This window comes from Bufo bufo, chromosome 1, assembly GCF_905171765.1.
Source record: "Bufo bufo chromosome 1, aBufBuf1.1, whole genome shotgun sequence".
NCBI classification, from domain to species: Eukaryota; Metazoa; Chordata; class Amphibia; order Anura; family Bufonidae; genus Bufo; species Bufo bufo.
The window spans coordinates 710,422,510-710,443,394 of NC_053389.1; the positions used below are offsets into that span (position 1 = coordinate 710,422,510).

General features: G+C 43.0%; 1 protein-coding gene across 1 annotated transcript in view; it reads left to right on the plus strand.

Annotated features, from left to right (window-relative positions):
- The window catches only part of LRRC28 (leucine rich repeat containing 28), a 95,820-nt gene extending 77,365 nt beyond the window's left edge, over positions 1–18,455 (plus strand). Inside the window, exons 7-10 of the mRNA XM_040414223.1 lie at positions 8,549–8,651; positions 10,800–10,975; positions 16,095–16,254; positions 17,342–18,455. Of these exons, the coding sequence (XP_040270157.1) occupies positions 8,549–8,651; positions 10,800–10,975; positions 16,095–16,254; positions 17,342–17,414 (512 nt within the window). The 3' untranslated portion in view covers positions 17,415–18,455. The remainder of the gene's footprint in view (positions 1–8,548; positions 8,652–10,799; positions 10,976–16,094; positions 16,255–17,341) is intronic.
- Positions 18,456–20,885: the final 2,430 nt, after the last annotated feature.

A 20,885-nucleotide genomic window follows, 5' to 3' on the forward strand; every position in this document is an offset into this window, starting at 1 on the left:
TTGTAGTGGAGATGAGCGGTACCCGGTGGGGTCTTCTGCTGTTGTAGCCCATCTGCCTCAAGGTTGTGCGTGTTGTGGCTTCACAAATGCTTTGCTGCATACCTCGGTTGTAACGAGTGGTTATTTCAGTCAACGTTGCTCTTCTATCAGCTTGAATCAGTCGGCCCATTCTCCTCTGACCTCTAGCATCCACAAGGCATTTTCGCCCACAGGACTGCCGCATACTGGATGTTTTTCCCTTTTCACACCATTCTTTGTAAACCCTAGAAATGGTTGTGCGTGAAAATCTCAGTAACTGAGCAGATTGTGAAATACTCAGACCGGCCCGTCTGGCACCAACAACCATGCCACGCTCAAAATTGCTTAAATCACCTTTCTTTCCCATTCTGACATTCAGTTTGGAGTTCAGGAGATTGTCTTGACCAGGACCACCCCCCCTAAATGCATTGAAGCAACTGCCATGTGATTGGTTGACTAGATAATTGCATTAATGAGAAATAGAACAGGTGTTCCTAATAATTCTTTAGGTGAGTGTACAGTGTATATGTTCTGCTCCTCAGTACACTACTAGTCACCGTCTAGATATCTGGGCAGTTAACGGAAAGCCAGGTCACGTGATACTTTTGAGGGTCACATGACAGCTCACGTGACTGACACTATGGTTGGGCCTCTAGCTCTCCTACGGATGCATTTTACAGGAAATGGACTGTATTATTTATATATATATATATATATATATATATATATATATATATATATATATATATATATATATACACACTGCTCAAAAAAATAAAGGGAACACAAAAATAACACATCCTAGATCTGAATTAATTAAATATTCTTCTGAAATACTTTGTTCTTTACATAGTTGAATGTGCTGACAACAAAATCACACAAAAATTAAAAAATGAAAATCTAATTTTTCAACCCATGGAGGTCTGGATTTGGAGTCACACTCAAAATTAAAGTGGAAAAACACACTACAGGCTGATCCTACTTTGATGTAATGTCCTTTTAAAACAAGTCAAAATGAGCCTCAGTAGTGTGTGTGGCCTCCACGTGCCTGTATGACCTCCCTACAACGCCTGTGCATGCTCCTGATGAGGTGGCGGACGGTCTCCTGAGGGATCTCCTCCCAGACCTGTACTAAAGCATCTGCCAACTCCTGGACAGTCTGTGGTGCAACGTGACGTTGGTGGATAGAGCGAGACATGATGTCCCAGATGTGCTCAATTGGATTCAGGTCTGGGGAACGGGCGGGCCAGTCCATAGCATCAATGCCTTCGTCTTGCAGGAACTGCTGACACACTCCAGCCACATGAGGTCTAGCATTGTCTTGCATTAGGAGGAACCCAAGGCCAACCGCACCAGCATATGGTCTCACAAGGGGTCTGAGGATCTCATCTCGGTACCTAATGGCAGTCAGGCTACCTCTGGCGAGCACATGGAGGGCTGTGCGGCCCTCCAAAGAAATGCCCCCCCACACCATTACTGACCCAATGCCAAACCGGTCATGCTGGAGGATGTTGCAGGCAGCAGAACGTTCTCCACGGCGTCTCCAGACTCTGTCACGTCTGTCACATGTGCTCAGTGTGAACCTGCTTTCATCTGTGAAGAGCACAGGGCGCCAGTGGCGAATTTGCCAATCTTGGTGTTCTCTGGCAAATGCCAAACGTCCTGCACGGTGTTGGGCTGTAAGCACAACCCCCACCTGTGGACGTCGGGCCCTCATATCACCCTCATGGAGTCTGTTTTTGACCGTTTGAGCAGACACATGCACATTTGTGGCATGCTGGAGGTCATTTTGCAGGACTCTGGTAGTGTTCCTCCTTGCACAAAGGCGGAGGTAGCGGTCCTGCTGCTGGGTTGTTGCCCTCCTACGGCCTCCTCCACGTCTCCTGATGTACTGGCCTGTCTCCTGGAAGCGCCTCCATGCTCTGGACACTACGCTGACAGACACTGCAAACCTTGCCACAGCTCGCATTGATGTGCCATCCTGGATAAGCTGCACTACCTGAGCCACTTGTGTGGGTTGTTGACTCCGTCTCACCACTAGAGTGAAAGCACCTCCAGCATTCAAAAGTGACCAAAACATCAGCCAGGAAGCATAGGAACTGAGAAGTGGTCTGTGGTGACCACCTGCAGAACCACTCCTTTATTGGGGGTGTCTTGCTAATTGCCTATAATTTCCACCTGTTGTCTATCCCATTTGCACAACAGCATGTGAAATTGATTGTCACTCAGTGTTGCTTCCTAAGTGGACAGTTTGATTTCACAGAAGTGTGATTGACTTGGAGTTACATTGTGTTGTTTAAGTGTTCCCTTTATTTCTTTGAGCAGTGTATGTGTATGTGTGTGTATATATATATATATATATATATATATATATATATATATATATATATATATATATATATATAATATATATAAATAAATTTTACATTTCCTTTAGGGAGAGGCAAATGTGCGGATATAATAAAGGTCTGTGAGCAAAAATTTTTAATGTAAATTATAAAATTGTTCGACATCTGATTGTCTAAGGAAATAATCATAAAAACCGGAGTACCTCTTTAAAGGGTCTTAGCGTGTATATTAGAGTTACTCAGGGTATTGTGTTGAGTTGCACATTTTTGAAACCTTGACAACATGAAGCCCAACCATACTGGTTTTTCGCTTTTCATTTCATAATAAAAACTGTTTAATCCTACTTGGGCTATAAACCCCCAGTGTATATTAATAGGGAAGTGCTCCCAATCTGTCCACTGAGTAGCCTGTTATGCTTTTCAGTACAAATTTATAGGCGTACCATTGCATATGCTTGGAGAGAAAAAGTGAAGTTTTGGGTGGAAATAATTGGAATATGAATGTCCTTGATTTGGTCAGTTGCATCATGCAAATGTGTATGAACAGGAATAGTAAAAGACGCCCTAAGCTCTGCCTGTACAATCTACTGTCCTTTTAAACTCGTCTGCCAATTTTATGCTTGTAAATGTCGACATTATGAGACACCTCTTCCTTTAGACGTCTATAAACTGCCATTAATGATGGTGTTTATGTACTCATGAACTATGCCATTCATACACTGAGTGTCAAGGACATTCGCATATCGCCTCCTGGCCGAGGTAGTCAGTATTCGGACCAGACCAACCTAATGTAAAAATAATGGCCATCTCTATCTTATTAGAATTATGGTAGATTTACATGTGCAGATTGAGGGTGAACACTTGTTCCCGACAATCTGCCGGTCTAAAGATGCCGAAGATCACCCAAAAAGTCATTATTGCAGGCACCTAAAGTATAGTTTCTGGGCAGCGATCTTATGGTCTAAACAGCAATCTTCTGCCCAGAAACAATGCAGCTGTATGAGGACGAGTGATCGCAGTAGCCATCGCTCGTCCTCCTACTGTGGAGGTGATCGCTGTATGTAAATGCTGCTCTTCACCTCCACTGATGAGCAGCCAGTTGTCGGGGCTTCCTTCCTGATAATCGTCTGCTCCTCTGTGCATGTAAATCCACCTTTATGTGGACGAGGTGCCATCTTGTATGCTGCTAGTAAATCCCCTTATCCTGTGCTGTCTGGATTGTTATCCACGGTACATGGTTGTTCCTCTAGGTTATGGCTCCATACAGCTTCTGAATCTATGGGGTTAGGCTACTTTTACACTGGCGTTTCTGGGTCCGCTTGTGAGATCCGTTTCAGCGCTCTCTCAAGCGGCCCAAAACGGATCAGTTCAGCCCCAATGCATTCTGAATGGATAAGGATCCGTTCAGAATGCATCAATTTGGCGGTGTTTGGTCTCCGTTGCGTTTTTTTAGACTGTCACTAAAATGTAGCTTGCAGCATTTTGGTGATCGTCTGACGATGCCGAGCCAAACGGATGCATCCTGACTTGCAGTGTAAGTCAATGGGGAAGGATCCGTTTTTCACTGACACAATATGGTGCAATTGAAAACTGATCCATTCCCCATTGACTTTCAACGTAAGTCCGTTTTGACTTAGACTTTTTTTTTTTTTATGAATAATGCAAACTGATCCGTTATGAACGGATACAAGCATTTGCATTATTGGTGCGGATCCATCTGTGCAGATACAAGACGGATCCGCACCAAACGCGAGTGTGAAGGTAGCCTTACACTGTTCAGTCTCTCCATGTAACAGAGCAATAAGAAGGTTTTTTTTTTATGGACCCTGTATTAATCTGACAACAAAAATGTGTGGCATGTTCCCTTAGATGCTGTATTATGGAGGTAGCATTGGTTTTGAGTGAGAATATCTCCGTACCATACTGTAGGTCTGTACTGTGGACTCGCGTGCAAAATGCCTTATGCTAAGGTTTCTAGGATTATGCATAATCTGCGAGACTAGAACCAAAGGAAGAAATAGTATGGTAATTAAAAATGGATTATATTCTGATAAAAAAAAGAATATTGGGATATGTGGCCCCCTAATTGTAAGTGGGTCTTGATAGGGTTAATTCAGCTTGCAGCTTTACTCCGGTGACATCCCCAGCCCCAGAAATGCAGGAGTTAATGAATGAGTCATTTATCGCTACCTTCTCCTCCCTGAGATGTCTATTCTACCACATCAGTGTGCTCTTGGCAAGGTGCTGCCTCTGTACAAACATCATTTGCTTTGGTCCCTTCTGCACGGTTAGCAGAAGTTCCCATATTTGGACTTTGTGTGAGTTTGGCTATCACCACTCGTCCGGTCCATAGCTCAATGTAAATCGCAAGCATTACTGTCCAGACAATAGTGCTGCAGCTGCCAACATCTGAGCTGCGGTGATAAAAAGTAATGTGTTGGGCCGCGGCCAAGGGGCCAGCCAAGTGACAGCATACTGCGAGAGCAAGCGAGGCTTTCTCCGTACAGGATGGGCTGGTTAACACTGCGTTATGTCATCCCTGACAGGACACCAGGTGACAGGGTCTGTACTGTGCCTTCAGGCAGCATGCGGAGGAACCCTTTGCCCTCCAGCCTGAAGGTGGGAGATGCCCCGAGCCCATGTCCTGCAGGGCAAGGTATGCAGTAGAATGACAGTAATGTTTCTGCTTGGCTAAGATTCAGTGAACTCATGGAACAGCAACAGGCAGACATGTAAACCAGGAACGTTAAAAATTCACCTGTCTTCAACCTTTAATTATTAGGGCAGGTCACAACCTCTATTAATGCCCCACTATATTAAAGGAGAACAGTTTGTAAGGAATTAATAATGAGGAATATTTGAAGTCCGTTTTGCTTGAGTCTGAGTTGGTGTACTTTGTCACATTTATCAGAGGTCTCATGTTTTATACATTTGTCTTATCCTTAAAGGGGTCGTCTCACTTCAGCAAATGGCATTTATCCTGTAGAGAAAGTTACTACCAGGCACTTACTAATGTATTGTGACTGTCCATATTGCCTCCTTTGCGGGCAGGATTCACTTTTCTATCACATTATACACTGTTCATATCCAGAGGTTACGACCACCCTTGTAATCCAGCAGTGCTGGCCGTGCATACTATAGGAAAAAGTACTTGAAGCGCTGCTGGATTGCAGGGTGGTCGTAACCCCTGAATACAAGCAGTGTATAATGTGATGGAAAAATGAATCCAGCCAGCAAAGGAGGCAATATGGACAGTCACAATACATTAGTAAGTGCCTTGTACACATTTGTCTACATGACACTCTCCCAACCATATGTCAAAACTGGAGTGAGTGATGTAAAAATGCACAAAGGCGCAAACATTTTACACAAGTAAGGCTGCGTTCACTTCTCCATTTAGGAGATCCAGCGCTAATGTCGGCTGGACTGAAAACCATTGCATGCAACAGTTTTTGTCCAGCCGAAACATGGCATTTATGCTGGAAATCTGCCAGATCACCGCCAGATCTCCATTGACTCCATTAACATAGTAACATAGTACATAAGGCCGAAAAAAAGACATTTGTCCATCCAATTCGGCCTGTTATCCTACAAGTTGATCCAGAGGAAGACAAAAAAAAACTGTGAGGTAGAAGCCAATTTTCCCCACTTTATGGGAATAAAAAAATTCCTTCCCGACTCCAATCTGACTAACTCCCTGGATCAACGACCCTTCTCTAGTAGCTATAGCCTGTAATATTACACTCCAGAAATACTTCCAGGCCCCTCTTGAATTCCTTTTATTGTACTCACCATCACCACCTCCTCAGGCAGAGAGTTCCATAGTCTCACTGCTCTTACCGTAAAGAATCCTTTTCTATGTTTGTGTACAAACCTTCTTTCCTCCAGACGCAGAGGATGTCCCCTTGTCACAGTCCTGGGGATAAATAGATGATGGGAGAGATCTCTGTACTGACCCCTGATATATTTATCCATATTAATTAGATCTCCCCTCAGTCGTCTTTTTTTCTAAAGTGAATAACCCTAATTTTGATAATCTTTCAGGGTACTGTAGTTGCCCCATTCCAGTTATTACTTTAGTTGCCCTCCTCTGGACCCTCTCTAGCTCTGCTATGTCTGCCTTGTTTACAGGAGCCCAGAACTGTACACAGTACTCCATGTGTGGTCTGACTAGTGATTTGTAAAGTGGTAGGACTATGTTCTCATCACGGGCATCTATGCCCTTCTGATTCACCCATTATCTTGTTGGCCTTGGCAGCAGCTGCCTGACACTGGTTTTTGCAGCTTAGTTTGCTGTTTATTAAAATTCCTAGATCCTTTTCCATGTCAGTGTTACCGAGTGTTTTACCATTTAGTATGTACGGGTGACTTGCATTATTCCTTCCCATGTGCATAACTTTACATTTATCAGTGTTAAACCTCATCTGCCACGTATCTGCCCAAGCCTCCAATCTATCCAGATCCCTCTGTAGTAGTATACTGTCCTCATCAGTGTTAATTACTTTACACAGTTTAGTGTCATCTGCGAAAATAGATACTTTACTATGCAAGCCTTCTACAAGATCATTAATAAATATATTGAAGAGAATAGGGCCCAATACTGACCCCTGAGGTACCCCACTAGTGACAGTGACCCAATCTGAATGTGTACCGTTAATAACCACCCTCTGTTTTCTATCATTGAGCCAGTTACTTACCCACATACAGATGTTTTCTCCCAGTCCGAGCATTCTCATTTTATACACTAACCTTTTTATGTGGTAGTGTCAAATGCTTTGGAGAAGTCCAGATATACGACATCCATTGATTCGCCGCTGTCAAGTCTAGAACTTACCTCCCCATAGAAACTGATTAAATTAGTTTGGCATGACCGATCCCTCACGAAGCCATGCTGATATGGCGTTATTTGCTTATTTCCATTGAGATGCTCTAATATAGCATCTCTCAGAAAACCTTCAAACCGTTTACCCACAACAGATGTTAAACTTACCGGCCTATAGTTTCCAGGCTCTGTTTTTGGACCCTTTTTGAATATTGGCACCACATTTGCCATGCGCCAATCCTGTGGGACGCTCCCTGTCAATATGGAGTCCGCAAATATCATAAATAAGGGTCTGGCTATGACATTACTTAATTCCCTTAGGATACGGGGGTTTATGCCATCCGGTCCTGGCGATTTGTCTATTTTAATCTTTTTAAGTTGCTGATGTACTTCTTCCTGGGTCAGACAGGACACTTTTTTTAATGGGGAATTTATTTTTACATTCTGCATTTCATCTGACCGTTTATTTTCCTCAGTGAATATATTGGAGAAAAAAAAATATTTAACAGCTTTGCTTTCTCCTCGTCGCTCTCTGCGACTCCCCCCTCATTACTCTTTAAAGGGCCAACACCTTCAGATTTATACTTTTTTAACATTTATATAACTGAACATTTTAGGATTAGTTTTACTCTTTGGCAATTAATCTCTCGGTCTCTAGTTTGGCCGCTTTTATTAGTTTTTTAAATGTTCTATTTTTTTCCTTTATAGTTTTTCAGTGCTTCCGTGCTACCCTCCTGTTTTAGTGATTTATATGCTTTCTTTTTGTCATTTATTGCTTTCTTTACAGTTCTATTTATCCACATTGGTTTCTTTTTGTTCCTTAATCTTTTATTCCCATATGGTATGTACCTCTCACAATGAGATTTTAGGATGCTTTTAAAGATATCCTATTTTGTGGCTGTATTTTTATTTTTGAGGACTTTGTCCCAGTTAGTTAGGCCTATGGCCTCTCTTAGTTGGCTAAATTTAGCTTTTTGGAAGTTTGGTATTTTTGTTCCTCCCTGTAGTAACGCTCTTTTGACTGATAATTGGAAGGTTATTACTTTATGGTCACTATTTCCCATTGAAGTAGAGAATCCTGCAACGCTGAATCCATTGAAGCGAATGGGAGCAGCACTGTATTAGCCATCTCAATCCACTACACCGTGGATGGAGCTGTGTAGCTTATCAACAAAGGTGTCAGACCCTGCAGATAGGCCATCAATATTAAAATCCTGAAGTACCCCTTTTAGATGAGATTTGGTCTTCCATTTTTCATGCATTGGAGTTTGCAAGAAAAAAAAAATTGTGTAGAGTAATTTGTTTTATTGCAATTTCATTTGTGAGTGAATAGATTTATTTTTTTTGTCATATTTGACAGACTTGGGAAGATCTCGGGAGCTTCAGTATGTTTTTGTGGACAACAACAATCAGCTGAAGGGTCTTCCCTCCTATCTCTACAACAAGGTGATTGGCTGCAGTGGGTAAGTCCATCCCTATTTCTAAAGCATAATCTTGCTGATTTAAAGGGGTATCATAGCCTGAAGAAGTTATCATACGGGATAGGTGATAAATGGTAAATCTATAGGGACGCTGTGCTCGGCTAGATCTCTCATATCCTGAGGATAGGTCATCAATTTTAGAAGCCTGGAGAACCACTTTAAATATGATACAGGGAAAGAGGTTTCATGCATGCTATGGCTGCCATTACGGTTTTTGAAGGGATATTTAACTACTTTTCTCAGTGCTCTGAACAGCAATGACTACTCCTTTTGCAGCCATATGAGGGGGCTGTATCACTTTATTAACTAAGCTAAGGCTATTTTCACACTAGCGTCCTTGCTGGATCCGGCAGGGATCAGCAAAAAGCTTCCGTTACTGATTATACAACATCTGCATCCGTTATGAACGGATCCAGTTGTATCATCTGTAACATAGCCAAGACGGATCCGTCATGAACTCCATTGAAAGTCAATGGGGGACGGATCAGTTTTCTATTGTCAGAGAAAACAGATCCGTCCCTGTTGACTTGCATTGTGGGTCATGACGGATCAGTCTTGCTCCGCATTCCATGACAAAAAGCAAGCGACAGCATGCTGCAGTTTTCTCTCTGGTATTTTGGAGCATTCCGTTCTGTTCAGTTACGTTTTGTCTCCATTGACAATGAATGTGGACAAAACAGAAGCGTTTTTTTCCGGTATTGAGACCCTATGGCTGATCTCAATACCAGAAAATATTACCGCTAGTGTGAAATGGGGCTGAAACGATTCGACACAAAAAAATCCTCGATGCCAATTATTTGCATAGAGGATTAGTTTGTCATGTGACCACAGAGTGGGAGTGAAGCGCTTGCTATTACTCACCGCTATATGGTCACCCGCCGGCCCGTACCGCGCTGTACTGTATCCTGACACATCGCCAGGTCATAGTGCACATAAGTGCGCACTATGACCCGACTGTGTGATGTCAGGAAGATGATGGAGCTGTGGAGCGGCGCCCCTACAGGAGAGGTAAGTATTTTATTTCACTGGCGATAGGGACATGGCTAGGTGGGGCAGATGGTGGCACTGGGGACCAAGCTGGTGGCACTTTGGGCAAGCTTGTGGCACTGGGGGACACCTGGTGGCACTGGGAGGGCAAGCTAATGTCATGGGGAAACCTGATGGCATGGGTGGGCAGCTGATGGCACTAGGGGGGAGCCTGACGTTTTATAAAGAAAATTAGTTTTTTGTAAAAAGAAAAGTTTTTTTTATTTTTTTATTAGAGTACTCGATTAATTGTTAGATACTCAATTACAAAAATAGTCGATAGCTGCAGTCCTAGTGTGAAAGTAGCCTAAGTCGCCGTTCAGGAGTCTGGTAAAGCTGGGTGACAATCCCTGTGGAATCTCTAATGGTGCTTGCAGGGCTCGGTAGGGGCAGAGGTTAGCAGTCGCAACCAGGCCCTGATTCCTGAAGGGACTCGGACCATAATGCCTCCGAAGAAATGGCACAAAAGTAGCATTTGACCCCAGGAGCTTCAAGTTAATGCTTCAGGGTGCCTGTATTGATTCTCACTCAGCTTCCATAGAAACAGATATAAAGAAGAAACACATTTTAATCTAGGACTTTTATTTATAGGTGATTTTATTATGCATTTTAATGCAGATTGCTATAGTCATTGTTTGAGGTAGGTCTGATCTGGCATCCTTCTTTCTACTCTCCAGGCATATAAAATGGCTTCATTTTGTTTGCTTTCAACAGAGTTCAAAGGTCCTCATCGGATAAATCTGGATCAAATGTTGCCCACACCTCTGACGTCCCCTAGGGGCACATAACTCAAATATACTTGGAAGGAATAAAAAGTACACTAGAAGAAGTAGACTGATAAAGCAGAGTCGGGAGTGTAGAATAATTATGTGATGTATCTTGTCTTGTTTAACGCTCGGCACCAAGTCCGTCTGGAGGCAGGCCAGGCTGTGATCACTATTTTCCACTCTTAAGTGATTGAAAATGGCTGCCTGCTAAGAGTTTAGTTTAATTTTGTTTTTTCTAGGGTTAGCTGTTCTAGACGCGTAGCTGTCTTTGTTAGAGAATTCCAGGAAAGAAATACACCTTGTGATGTTAACAGTTTCCTTCCTTCCATCCTCACAGCTGCGGCTCGTCTTCTCCCATAGCTGAAACAAAGCTGCTTTCTTTCACCTCTGGGCCCCTGAGTGTCCTCCTTCCGGCCGAGGTGAAGTCCATTGGTCTGTCCACTGACTCAGTGTTGTCTCTGCAAGAACTGTCGCTGCGTGCTCTCCATTCTGCGTTCTGCTCGTTTTTACCAGGTGACGCTGACCTTTTTGCATATGGTTACTAGCAAAGCAGGGAAACCATTTCTCAGATATCATTACAGCCTGCAAAATGGCTGCCTACAACACATTTAGACAAATAAAATTAAGGCTACTTTTACATTAGCAGAAGCCTTCTCCGGCAGGCTGTTCCAGCGGGTGAACATGCCGTGACGCGGGCGGAATAAAACTATGACATGTGGGCAGTAAGCTATAAGGGAAACGTCTTATGCACACTGCGCGCCTTCCCTTCATACAGCTGATTGGCCTGGGTTCTCAGTGTCGGACCGCTGCCGATGACCTATCCTGAGGATAGGGCATCAATATTAAAAGACCAGAGAACCCCTTTAATGAAAACTTATTACTACAGATCTGTATAAATAAGGTTATGGATTCCCTAATAGAGTAGAAGAGCAGTTGTAAGTGCGTCCACTTATTAGACCTACAAATCTGGTTCCTCCTGCTGTACTCTTATTCATTATTATCCCTATCTCTGTATATGCATTAAAATGTATTTCCTCCAATGAGGCTCTTTCAAGAAGGCTGCCGTTAAAGCGAGACTTTATTAGTCTCGTGCATGCGCCATTACTGTAAGTAGTGGCACATGCATAAATGTATTCCATAACAAATCTGTAATGATTGCGGCGCGCGCCACAGATTAGGGTTTGGATTCATTATTAATACATTTATGCATCACTACTTATTGTAACGGCGCATGCACGAGACTAGTGAAGTCTCGCGTTAACGGCAGCCATCTTGAAATGGCCTCACCTGACACAATAAATTTTAATGCACATGGGCAGATAGGGATGATAATGAATATGATTGATGCAGATGAACAAATCGGGTTCGTCCACAGCAGGATGAACCAGGTTCGCTCATCAATAATCTAATGCACAATGTCAGCAATACAAAAGACTGCTCACACAAAAACCCCACACAGAGGAGTTACATATCACTGTATGTGCGTCCTCTGTGTTTATTTGGCACATTTTTAGGCATGTATTAGGCTGCCACAAAAGTGTCACCAGTATGCCTTCTATCCATTATTCAGCTTTGCTATAATGCCTGCTGTGCCGTAGAGCATACAGAGATATGCAAGTCACAGCTAAGTGAGTGGGTGCACGTGTGTACAGTGAAAAATGCCACACACAATATTTCCTTCATTGTCTCCAAATCAGTCCTTTTGCCGTGTATCCCCAGTATTCGCAACTACAAAGATGTGCTGAAAAAGTGGACCGGTCTGTTTTAGTAAATAATTGTATTTCCCATACAGTTCTGTAGCTTCATTCCTTATAACTCCATTCCTCTGTTAGGCTACTTTCACACTAGCGTTCGGGGCTCTGCTTGTGAGCTCCGTTTGAAGGGGCTCACAAGCGGCCCCGAACGCATCCGTACTGCCCTAATGCATTCTGAGTGGATGCGGATCCGCTCAGAATGCAACAGTCTGGCAGCGTTCAGCCTCCGCTCCGCTCAGCAAGCGGACCCCCGAACGCTGCTTGCAGCGTTCGGGTGTCCGCCTGGCCGTGCGGAGGCAAGCGGATCCGTCCAGACTTACAATGTAAGTCAATGGGGACGGATCCGTTTGAAGTTGACACAGTATGGCTCAATTTTCAAACGGATCCGTCCCCCATTGACTTTCAATGTAAAGTCTGGACGGATCCGTCTGAAGCTACTTTCACACTTAGAAATTTTTCTACAATATCATGCAGACGGATCCGTTCTGAACGGATCCCAAGTCTGCATTATATGAGCGGATCCGTCTGGGCAAACATCAGACGGACCCGCTCTGAACGGTAGTGTGAAAGTAGCCTTACTCCTCCCAGAAATGTATGAATACATTGACAACTGAGCTTTACTAACTGGGAGTGTCCCTACAGTTTGACATTGTTCAGTCAGAACTGCCAGTGCTAGACAGTGTATGGACACGTCCATTTGACAAGGTGAATGCTGATTATGCCCAGTTGTCAAATAATGCATAACTTTTAAGAGCAATAACTGAGGAATTTTAGGAAAAGAACAGGATTTCTAGAAAAAAGCTGATCCACAATTGATGTTTTGTGGGGAATACAAGTATTTACTTAAAATGTCAGGAGAGCTGACAGTTCCTCTTCTAACACACAGGCTGTCTGTCACATTAAACCAGGCATGCTCAACCTGCGGCCCTCCAGCTGTTGCAAAACTACAACTCCCAGCATGCCCGAACAGCTTACAGCTATGAGCCTACAGCAGGGCATGGTGGGAGTTGTAGTTTTACAACAGCTGGAGAGCCGCAGGTTAAGCATCCCTGCATTAAACCATTGACCATGTGCCTGGAGCTGTGCAATGACATGACGTCCAGACTTCTTTCAAGTTAGCAAATACTTCTTATTTTTTGTAGGATCAGGTCACAGGTAGTTACTTGCATTTACCGTGAAATAAAAATTCTGGAGCATCTTTTCTTAGAATGATGTTGCTTTTCCTACTAGAAATTTATGAATAAATTGCCAACAGAGTGTTACCAATTGGGGGGTGTCACTGCACAGCCTGACGTTGCCCAGTTGGTTCTCACAGTATCACAATGTGTAGGGACACCTCCCTAACTGACATCCAGTTGTACATTAGTAGAACAAAGGGTTAAGGACGGCTCACCTCCGATTTAAGATGGCCAGGTGCACCAAACAGGTGTTGTACCCAATCACCAAAGAACAATAGTAATAAAAATAGAATGGGCACTCATATATCCAGTTCACAAGATAGGCAAAGCGACTCAAACAATATATTAATAATATGTCAATTTATTAGTTTATTTGAGACAGTATAAAAGCGAATGGGTAGCGATAATATTATAACCATACGCAATGGGTATTGAAACCTAAACCAAAGCTGTGTCCCCAATACAGAATATTTAAAACTCACATAAAATATATATTAAAAGGCAATTTATCCACTGTTATAGCTAATAGAAACTGGAAAACCGGTCCGGCATATATGAAAGAACTAATATAATTCTGTTATCTAGAACAGTGGTGCAGCAGATATATCTCCAGAATATATAATTGAATAAATAAATGAACAATAAAAAGTGTGAATATCAAAATTAGTAGTGATAGTGCATGGTATAAAACATTAACATATAGTGCATATAGTGAAATACCTGTAGGATAAATATATTAAATAAATATATAAGTGTACAATTAATTAGTGAATATATATAATAAATCTCTGGAGAATCAACATTAATAATTAACTTGTTGCATCCCACTGATGGTTTTATTCCTAGGAAACAGTCTTTTACTGTTGGAGCATATAGCCTGGAAATCGGCTTGGTCCGCGCAATTTCCCAGGAGTATAGTAGATTTCAACAAAGTCAGCCGCAACAAATGTGGCAAGATAATTTGAGCAGTAATATAAATGTATCCACAGTGATGTGCCGATGATTGTGCAACAGCACCAGATTACTCACGTACAGTCCTGCTCTCACCGTGGCGTCCCACGTGGTAGAGATCCGGGGTGAACTTGTCTTTCAGTAGCGCAATCAAAATCTGCTAGATTTGTCTACTAGCAGTGGTATGTCCACCCGACTGTGGACGGAGGTGCTTCGTTGTAACACACTGCAGAGCTGCGTCAGGTTTCTCTGATTAGAATGGGTGTTCCACCTGTCTGGGTCAGTGCTGGTGGTGAGGATCTCACCCGTCAATCACTATAGTGTGTCCAGAAAAACCCGCAGTTCAGTTGCTCCTGGAAACCGCAATAGAGTTGTCCTTCAGAAAGCGCTTTCTCAGTCTAATAAATAATCGGAATTAAAGCTGGTATTTCATCAGGTCCAATTGCTCCTTTGGTGAGGAGCAATTGGACCTGATGAAATACCAGCTTTAATTCCGATTATTTATTAGACTGAGAAAGCGCTTTCTGAAGGACAACTCTATTGCGGTTTCCAGGAGCAACTGAACTGCGGGTTTTTCTGGACACACTATAGTGATTGACGGGTGAGATCCTCACCACCAGCACTGACCCAGACAGGTGGAACACCCATTCTAATCAGAGAAACCTGACGCAGCTCTGCAGTGTGTTACAACGAAGCACCTCCGTCCACAGTCGGGTGGACATACCACTGCTAGTAGACAAATCTAGCAGATTTTGATTGCGCTACTGAAAGACAAGTTCACCCCGGATCTCTACCACGTGGGACGCCACGGTGAGAGCAGGACTGTACGTGAGTAATCTGGTGCTGTTGCACAATCATCGGCACATCACTGTGGATACATTTATATTACTGCTCAAATTATCTTGCCACATTTGTTGCGGCTGACTTTGTTGAAATCTACTATACTCCTGGGAAATTGCGCGGACCAAGCCGATTTCCAGGCTATATGCTCCAACAGTAAAAGACTGTTTTCTAGGAATAAAACCATCAGTGGGATGCAACAAGTTAATTATTAATGTTGATTCTCCAGAGATTTATTATATATATTCACTAATTAATTGTACACTTATATATTTATTTATTTAATATATTTATCCTACAGGTATTTCACTATATGCACTATATGTTAATGTTTTATACCATGCACTATCACTACTAATTTTGATATTCACACTTTTTATTGTTCATTTATTTATTCAATTATATATTCTGGAGATATATCTGCTGCACCACTGTTCTAGATAACAGAATTATATTAGTTCTTTCATATATGCCGGACCGGTTTTCCAGTTTCTATTAGCTATAACAGTGGATAAATTGCCTTTTAATATATATTTTATGTGAGTTTTAAATATTCTGTATTGGGGACACAGCTTTGGTTTAGGTTTCAATACCCATTGCGTATGGTTATAATATTATCGCTACCCATTCGCTTTTATACTGTCTCAAATAAACAAATAAATTGACATATTATTAATATATTGTTTGAGTCGCTTTGCCTATCTTGTGAACTGGATATATGAGTGCCCATTCTATTTTTATTACCAGTTGTACATTTATTCGTAAAGATCTAGCAGGAATAATAGAGTATTGGCACAACATGGTTATAAGAAGGGATGCTCCAGAATTGTTAAGTGGGGAATGCAAGCAGTCTTGGAGTGTTCCTTTTAAGAGTAATATAAACTGACCATTGTGATTCTCTTTCATTAGATATAAGCTGCCTTTCCCACATCTCATTGCCCAGAAGAATCTTGGAGCAACTGCAGTGTCCTCTTGGGCACTGCCATCGCTGCAGCCAGTCCATGTTTACAATCGTATACCCGAAGCTCTTCCCTCTGAGGGAGACCCCTATGGCTGAAATACATCGAGGGTAATCCATACATTAGTAATGCGTTCAGTTAGACCATGATGGCGCAGGGGCAGTCCATAAGATTTTCGTGTCGATGAGAACTAGGTTTTGCGCAGTATTAGAAGCGGTTCTTTATCTAATGTTTTTGGTTGAATTAGAATCAGTAGAGTCAGAATAAAATGTGACCTGCATGGACTCTAAGTGTAGCTTAACATATCTCGTGTGAGAAGAAAGGATCAGGCATGTTGAAATCCAACATGCCCAATCCTTTTGCTCCCAACATCTGCTGTCAGGGGAGAGTCAGGACACCCTGATACACATCAGATGGTCCATTGGGTGGTCCTGTCTACACTGCCAGACTGCAGTGCAACAACCAACTGACCAGAAGATGAAGCTGCAGGAGACAGGACCTGATCAGACTCTAAAGTATATTTTTTGGTGAATCCGTTATTTATTAAGAGCATTTTCAGATTAAACCTCCAGGTTAAAGAAGTTCTTTAACAAGTGAAGCATTTAAAGGGGTTGTCCTGCCTAGGAGCCAACAACCCAAGTGGTCAGAAGGTGTGCCTTCTCTCAGTCCCAGTGCTGCTGTCCCATTCCCAGCCACTTCCAGTGACCTCCTAGATCGACAGCCAGTCACTGGCCTCAGACATCACATGTGCTGGAACTGCACATGCTGGTGCTAGTGGCATGCCAGACATGGCATATGTGACCATGGAGGCCAGTGGTGGGCCGCAGCGCTCACAGGACCAAGCTACTTCCAGTCTGGCCGGAAACAGGGCAGTGACTCTGCTGCAGACAGATTAAAGTTTGTTTGTTTTTAATCGGGTACACCTTCCAACCACTGTAGCTGTCACCTCTTAGGTCAGACAACCCCTTTTAAGTACCTTTTGGACACATTGTGTCCTAAAAAAATATCTGAAACGCACCAAGTGTAGTATAGTTATAAGAACTTATTTTAATAAATCATATGATGGTGCTTGTAGCTGTATAATGTTTTTTTTCTGAGAAAAGGAGAAAGTATGTCTATGAATAATAGCACTTGGGTGAAATATCAAAGTGGGATTCTGCATCCACCCCCGACACACATTTTGCTTTTTTCTTGCAGGAAAACATCTGTCAGTTTTGTGGCATACTGCTGCTCCATCCACTGTCTCCAGACGTTCGATCTACTGAGTTGATATTTATTTTCTCCGGCAATATTGGACTGTCCGACATTGCCCTTTCATCTTCAACTACGAAACAACAACCAGCAGTGATATATCTTACATGTGCAAATCAGTTTGAGTACAGGGGACTGCCGATGTTCGTGTGCTTTCCTGCAGATTCTTCAATAAAGGCCCTCTTCTCCTTGTGTGTATTTGGATGAATCATACATACCACAGGCAGGTGGATCTGCCATCGAAAACACTTATAAAAGATGTGCTTTAACAAACAGGCCCACACCAGCCTTAACCATTACTCAAAACTGACACCTTAAATAATAAAAAGATGAAGGCTCAGGCAAGGATTCATGTCATGTAAAATTTAAAAAAAAACGTGATTGCTGTTTGTCAACAGTATGTAAAGTCTGCAGGTAGAATGGCTTTGATGGAAATATCCATTGTAGCACATATCTGTTCTGTGGTTTGCAGTGGCCTTCTTCAGGCATGTTTCCTTGTGTATCAAAGACACCAGTCAGCAGTGTATGTCCGTATCAGAGACACCAGTCAACATTGTATGTCCATGACCAGAACACGAGGAGCAAGAAAGTCTTTACTGAATTATCAGACACCAAAAACCAAGAAATCCAGCAGGTAGACTATATAGTCATTAAATGTTCTTCTGATGGCGTTGCCAGTTTCCTTTGAATCCTCCATATCTTGACCGTCATAATGGTGCTTCATGAAGATAAAATATTTTACAGTCTTGCCTTTTAACTGTTTCACTGCCACTGACAAGAGCTGATCCATTATTGGTGATCCTACTAGGAAAGAAAAGTTTTCTAAATGGATGCAAGTCATCACACCGTAGCTTTTACCTGCGATCAAAAGGGTCGCAGATGTTTTCTGGATCACATGTGCTGACAGCAGACCTCTCAACACGGCGTGTTAGTAGAACACCATGGCTGCTGACCAGACATCTTATTAAAGGCACGGGAATAGCTCATTATTTCTAATGACCTCATCCCCAAAATGTCTCAACAAAACATGGACTGAAATAAAGCTGCTTTTTCTGTGAAACGCCCGCCTGTTCTTTGTACAATTCTGTCTTCAGCTGCCTTGTAGTTGAAGGGCAGGCACACTTTTCTGCGGCATTGAAAAAAACAATCCTACCTGTGCAGTCATTCATTAATTCCAGGACAACCATTGTAACTTGTGGCCATAACTTTATTGAAAACTAGTAATTGGCTCAGAAGCCTCAGTTGTCTGGAATTAAAGGTTTTTCCAGTAAGAAAAAAAACAATCTGCTCCATTATAATTAGAATAGTAACAGAACATGTATTTTTTCAATTCTTTGTGTTCTCCTGGTCTTCAGGTATGACCCCTGGTCCATGTCCCAGCACCTCCACTAGAACTAGTGTGAATATGAAGTTTTATTCTGCCAGATTCTGATCCTGCAAGTGCCCAGCATTGATCTGCTTTACAACCCCTCCCCTTTGAGTGACATCTGTAGCATCCAACCAGGAAAGCACTGCAGCGGTCACTCAGAGAGGAGAAGGGCTGTGAGGCAGCTCAATGTACAGAGCACTTCACAGTGAAGCTCTGATTTGGGCACTTGCTGGAGCAGAAGAATAAAACTTCATATTGACACTAATTTGTGATGATAGAAGCTCCATGAGAGCAGTTTCACACAAGTGTATTCAGTGCGGAAAATACTCTCCATGTCATGCACTTACCTGTTTTCACTCCCGTGGCGAGTCTGACCGCAATGTGGCATCCAGCCCCACTGACAGTGGTCAACCCATCAGGGGGCCGAAACAATGGACCAATCAGGCTCTGTGCCAGCGTCATGTGCTTCCTGATGTCTGCTATTTAAACAGATAGCTGCTTGCCACTATTGCCTGTGATTGGTATTCTGCCTCACTAGCTAGTTGTGTATTTACTACTCTGGATCAATTAACATTGCCACTGATTACTGATTTTGCCTTTTGATGTGACCTCCTAGTATTTGACTCTGCCTGTAATTTGACCTTGCTTAATTTTGGACACTGTTTCTTATTTGATTCTGCTAGTTTGTGACCTTGCCTTTGCCTGCTGACTTTGTCTCTGATGTTTTCTTCTGGTTTCACTTTGCTGTGTATTTGTATCTGATTTTGAATTCTGATCTGGTCCTAGTCTGCTTTTCTCTTCTTTCTGTCTGACTATGCTTTTCCTTTTTGGTTTAGCCCCTGCACTTAGCGAAGGCTACTTTCACACTAGCGTTTTTGCTGGATTCGGCAGGGTTTGGCAAAAACTCTTCCTTTACTGATAATACGACTAGGGATCGACCGATTATCGGTTTGGCCGATATTATCGGCCGATATTGAGGATTTTGGAAGTTATCGGTATATCGGCAAAATAGATGCCGATAACGTATTGGGAACACAGAACGCGCTGCTCTCAGCGCTCTCTGTGTTCCCTCCGCAGCACAGGGGGAAAGGAAGCAATGTCTCCCTCCCCTGTGCTGCTGCTGACGCTGCCGCCAATGACAGGAGAGAAGACAAGAGGAGGGGAAGATAAGCCTTTCATTCATTTATATACAGGAGGCGGGAGCTGGCTGCAGAATCACATTCACATAGCCGGCTCCCGACCTCTATGAACTGTAGCTGCGGTCCGCGGTAGTTAACTCCTCAGGTGCCGCAGATCGCAGCTACCACTCATAGAGGTCGGGAGCCGGCTATGTGATTCTGCAGCCAGCTCCCGCCTCCTGTATATGAATGATTGAGAGACTTCTCTTCATTGGTGGCGCAGTGCGCCCCCAAGCCCCCCAGTATTAATCATTGGTGGCGCAGTGCGCCCCCCACCCCCATCGTAAAAACATTGGTGGCGCAGTGCCCCCCCCCCCCCCCCCCCCCAGTATTACTCATTGGTGGTAGTGGCCACAGGGTCCCCTCTCTCCTGCTCCTCCGATCGGAGCCCCAGCTGTGTAAGCCTGGGGCTCTGATCGGTTACCATGGCAGCCAGGACGCTATTGAAGCCCTGGCTGCCATAGTAAGCTCCATGCTGCTGTGTGCACTATGCACAGAGCAGCAGGGACAGTGTGAGCTCCTATTCCCCCTGATAGAGATCTATAAGGGGGAATAGGACAAGGGTTCTAGTCCCTAAGGGGGCTAAAAGTTAGTAAAAAAAAAAAAACACAAAAATATTAAGTATAAATGAAAAAGATTTAAAAAAACAAAAATAAATACACTAACAATAAACATTAATTTTCAGCAGATTTGTGTAGGAAATTTTTTTTTTTTCTCAAATGAAAATTCCCAGAATATCGCTATAAATTATCGGCTATCGGCCTGAAAGTTCACAAATTATCGGTATCGGTCGATCCCGAAATACGACCATCTGCATCTGTTATTCGGTTGTATTATCTTTTACATTGCCAAGACGGATCCGTCATTAACTCCCTAAAGAAGGGACTGTGGTCCAGTTGTGGGCCGTCATTAGAACGGATTGTGCAAGTAGGTAGTGACAATG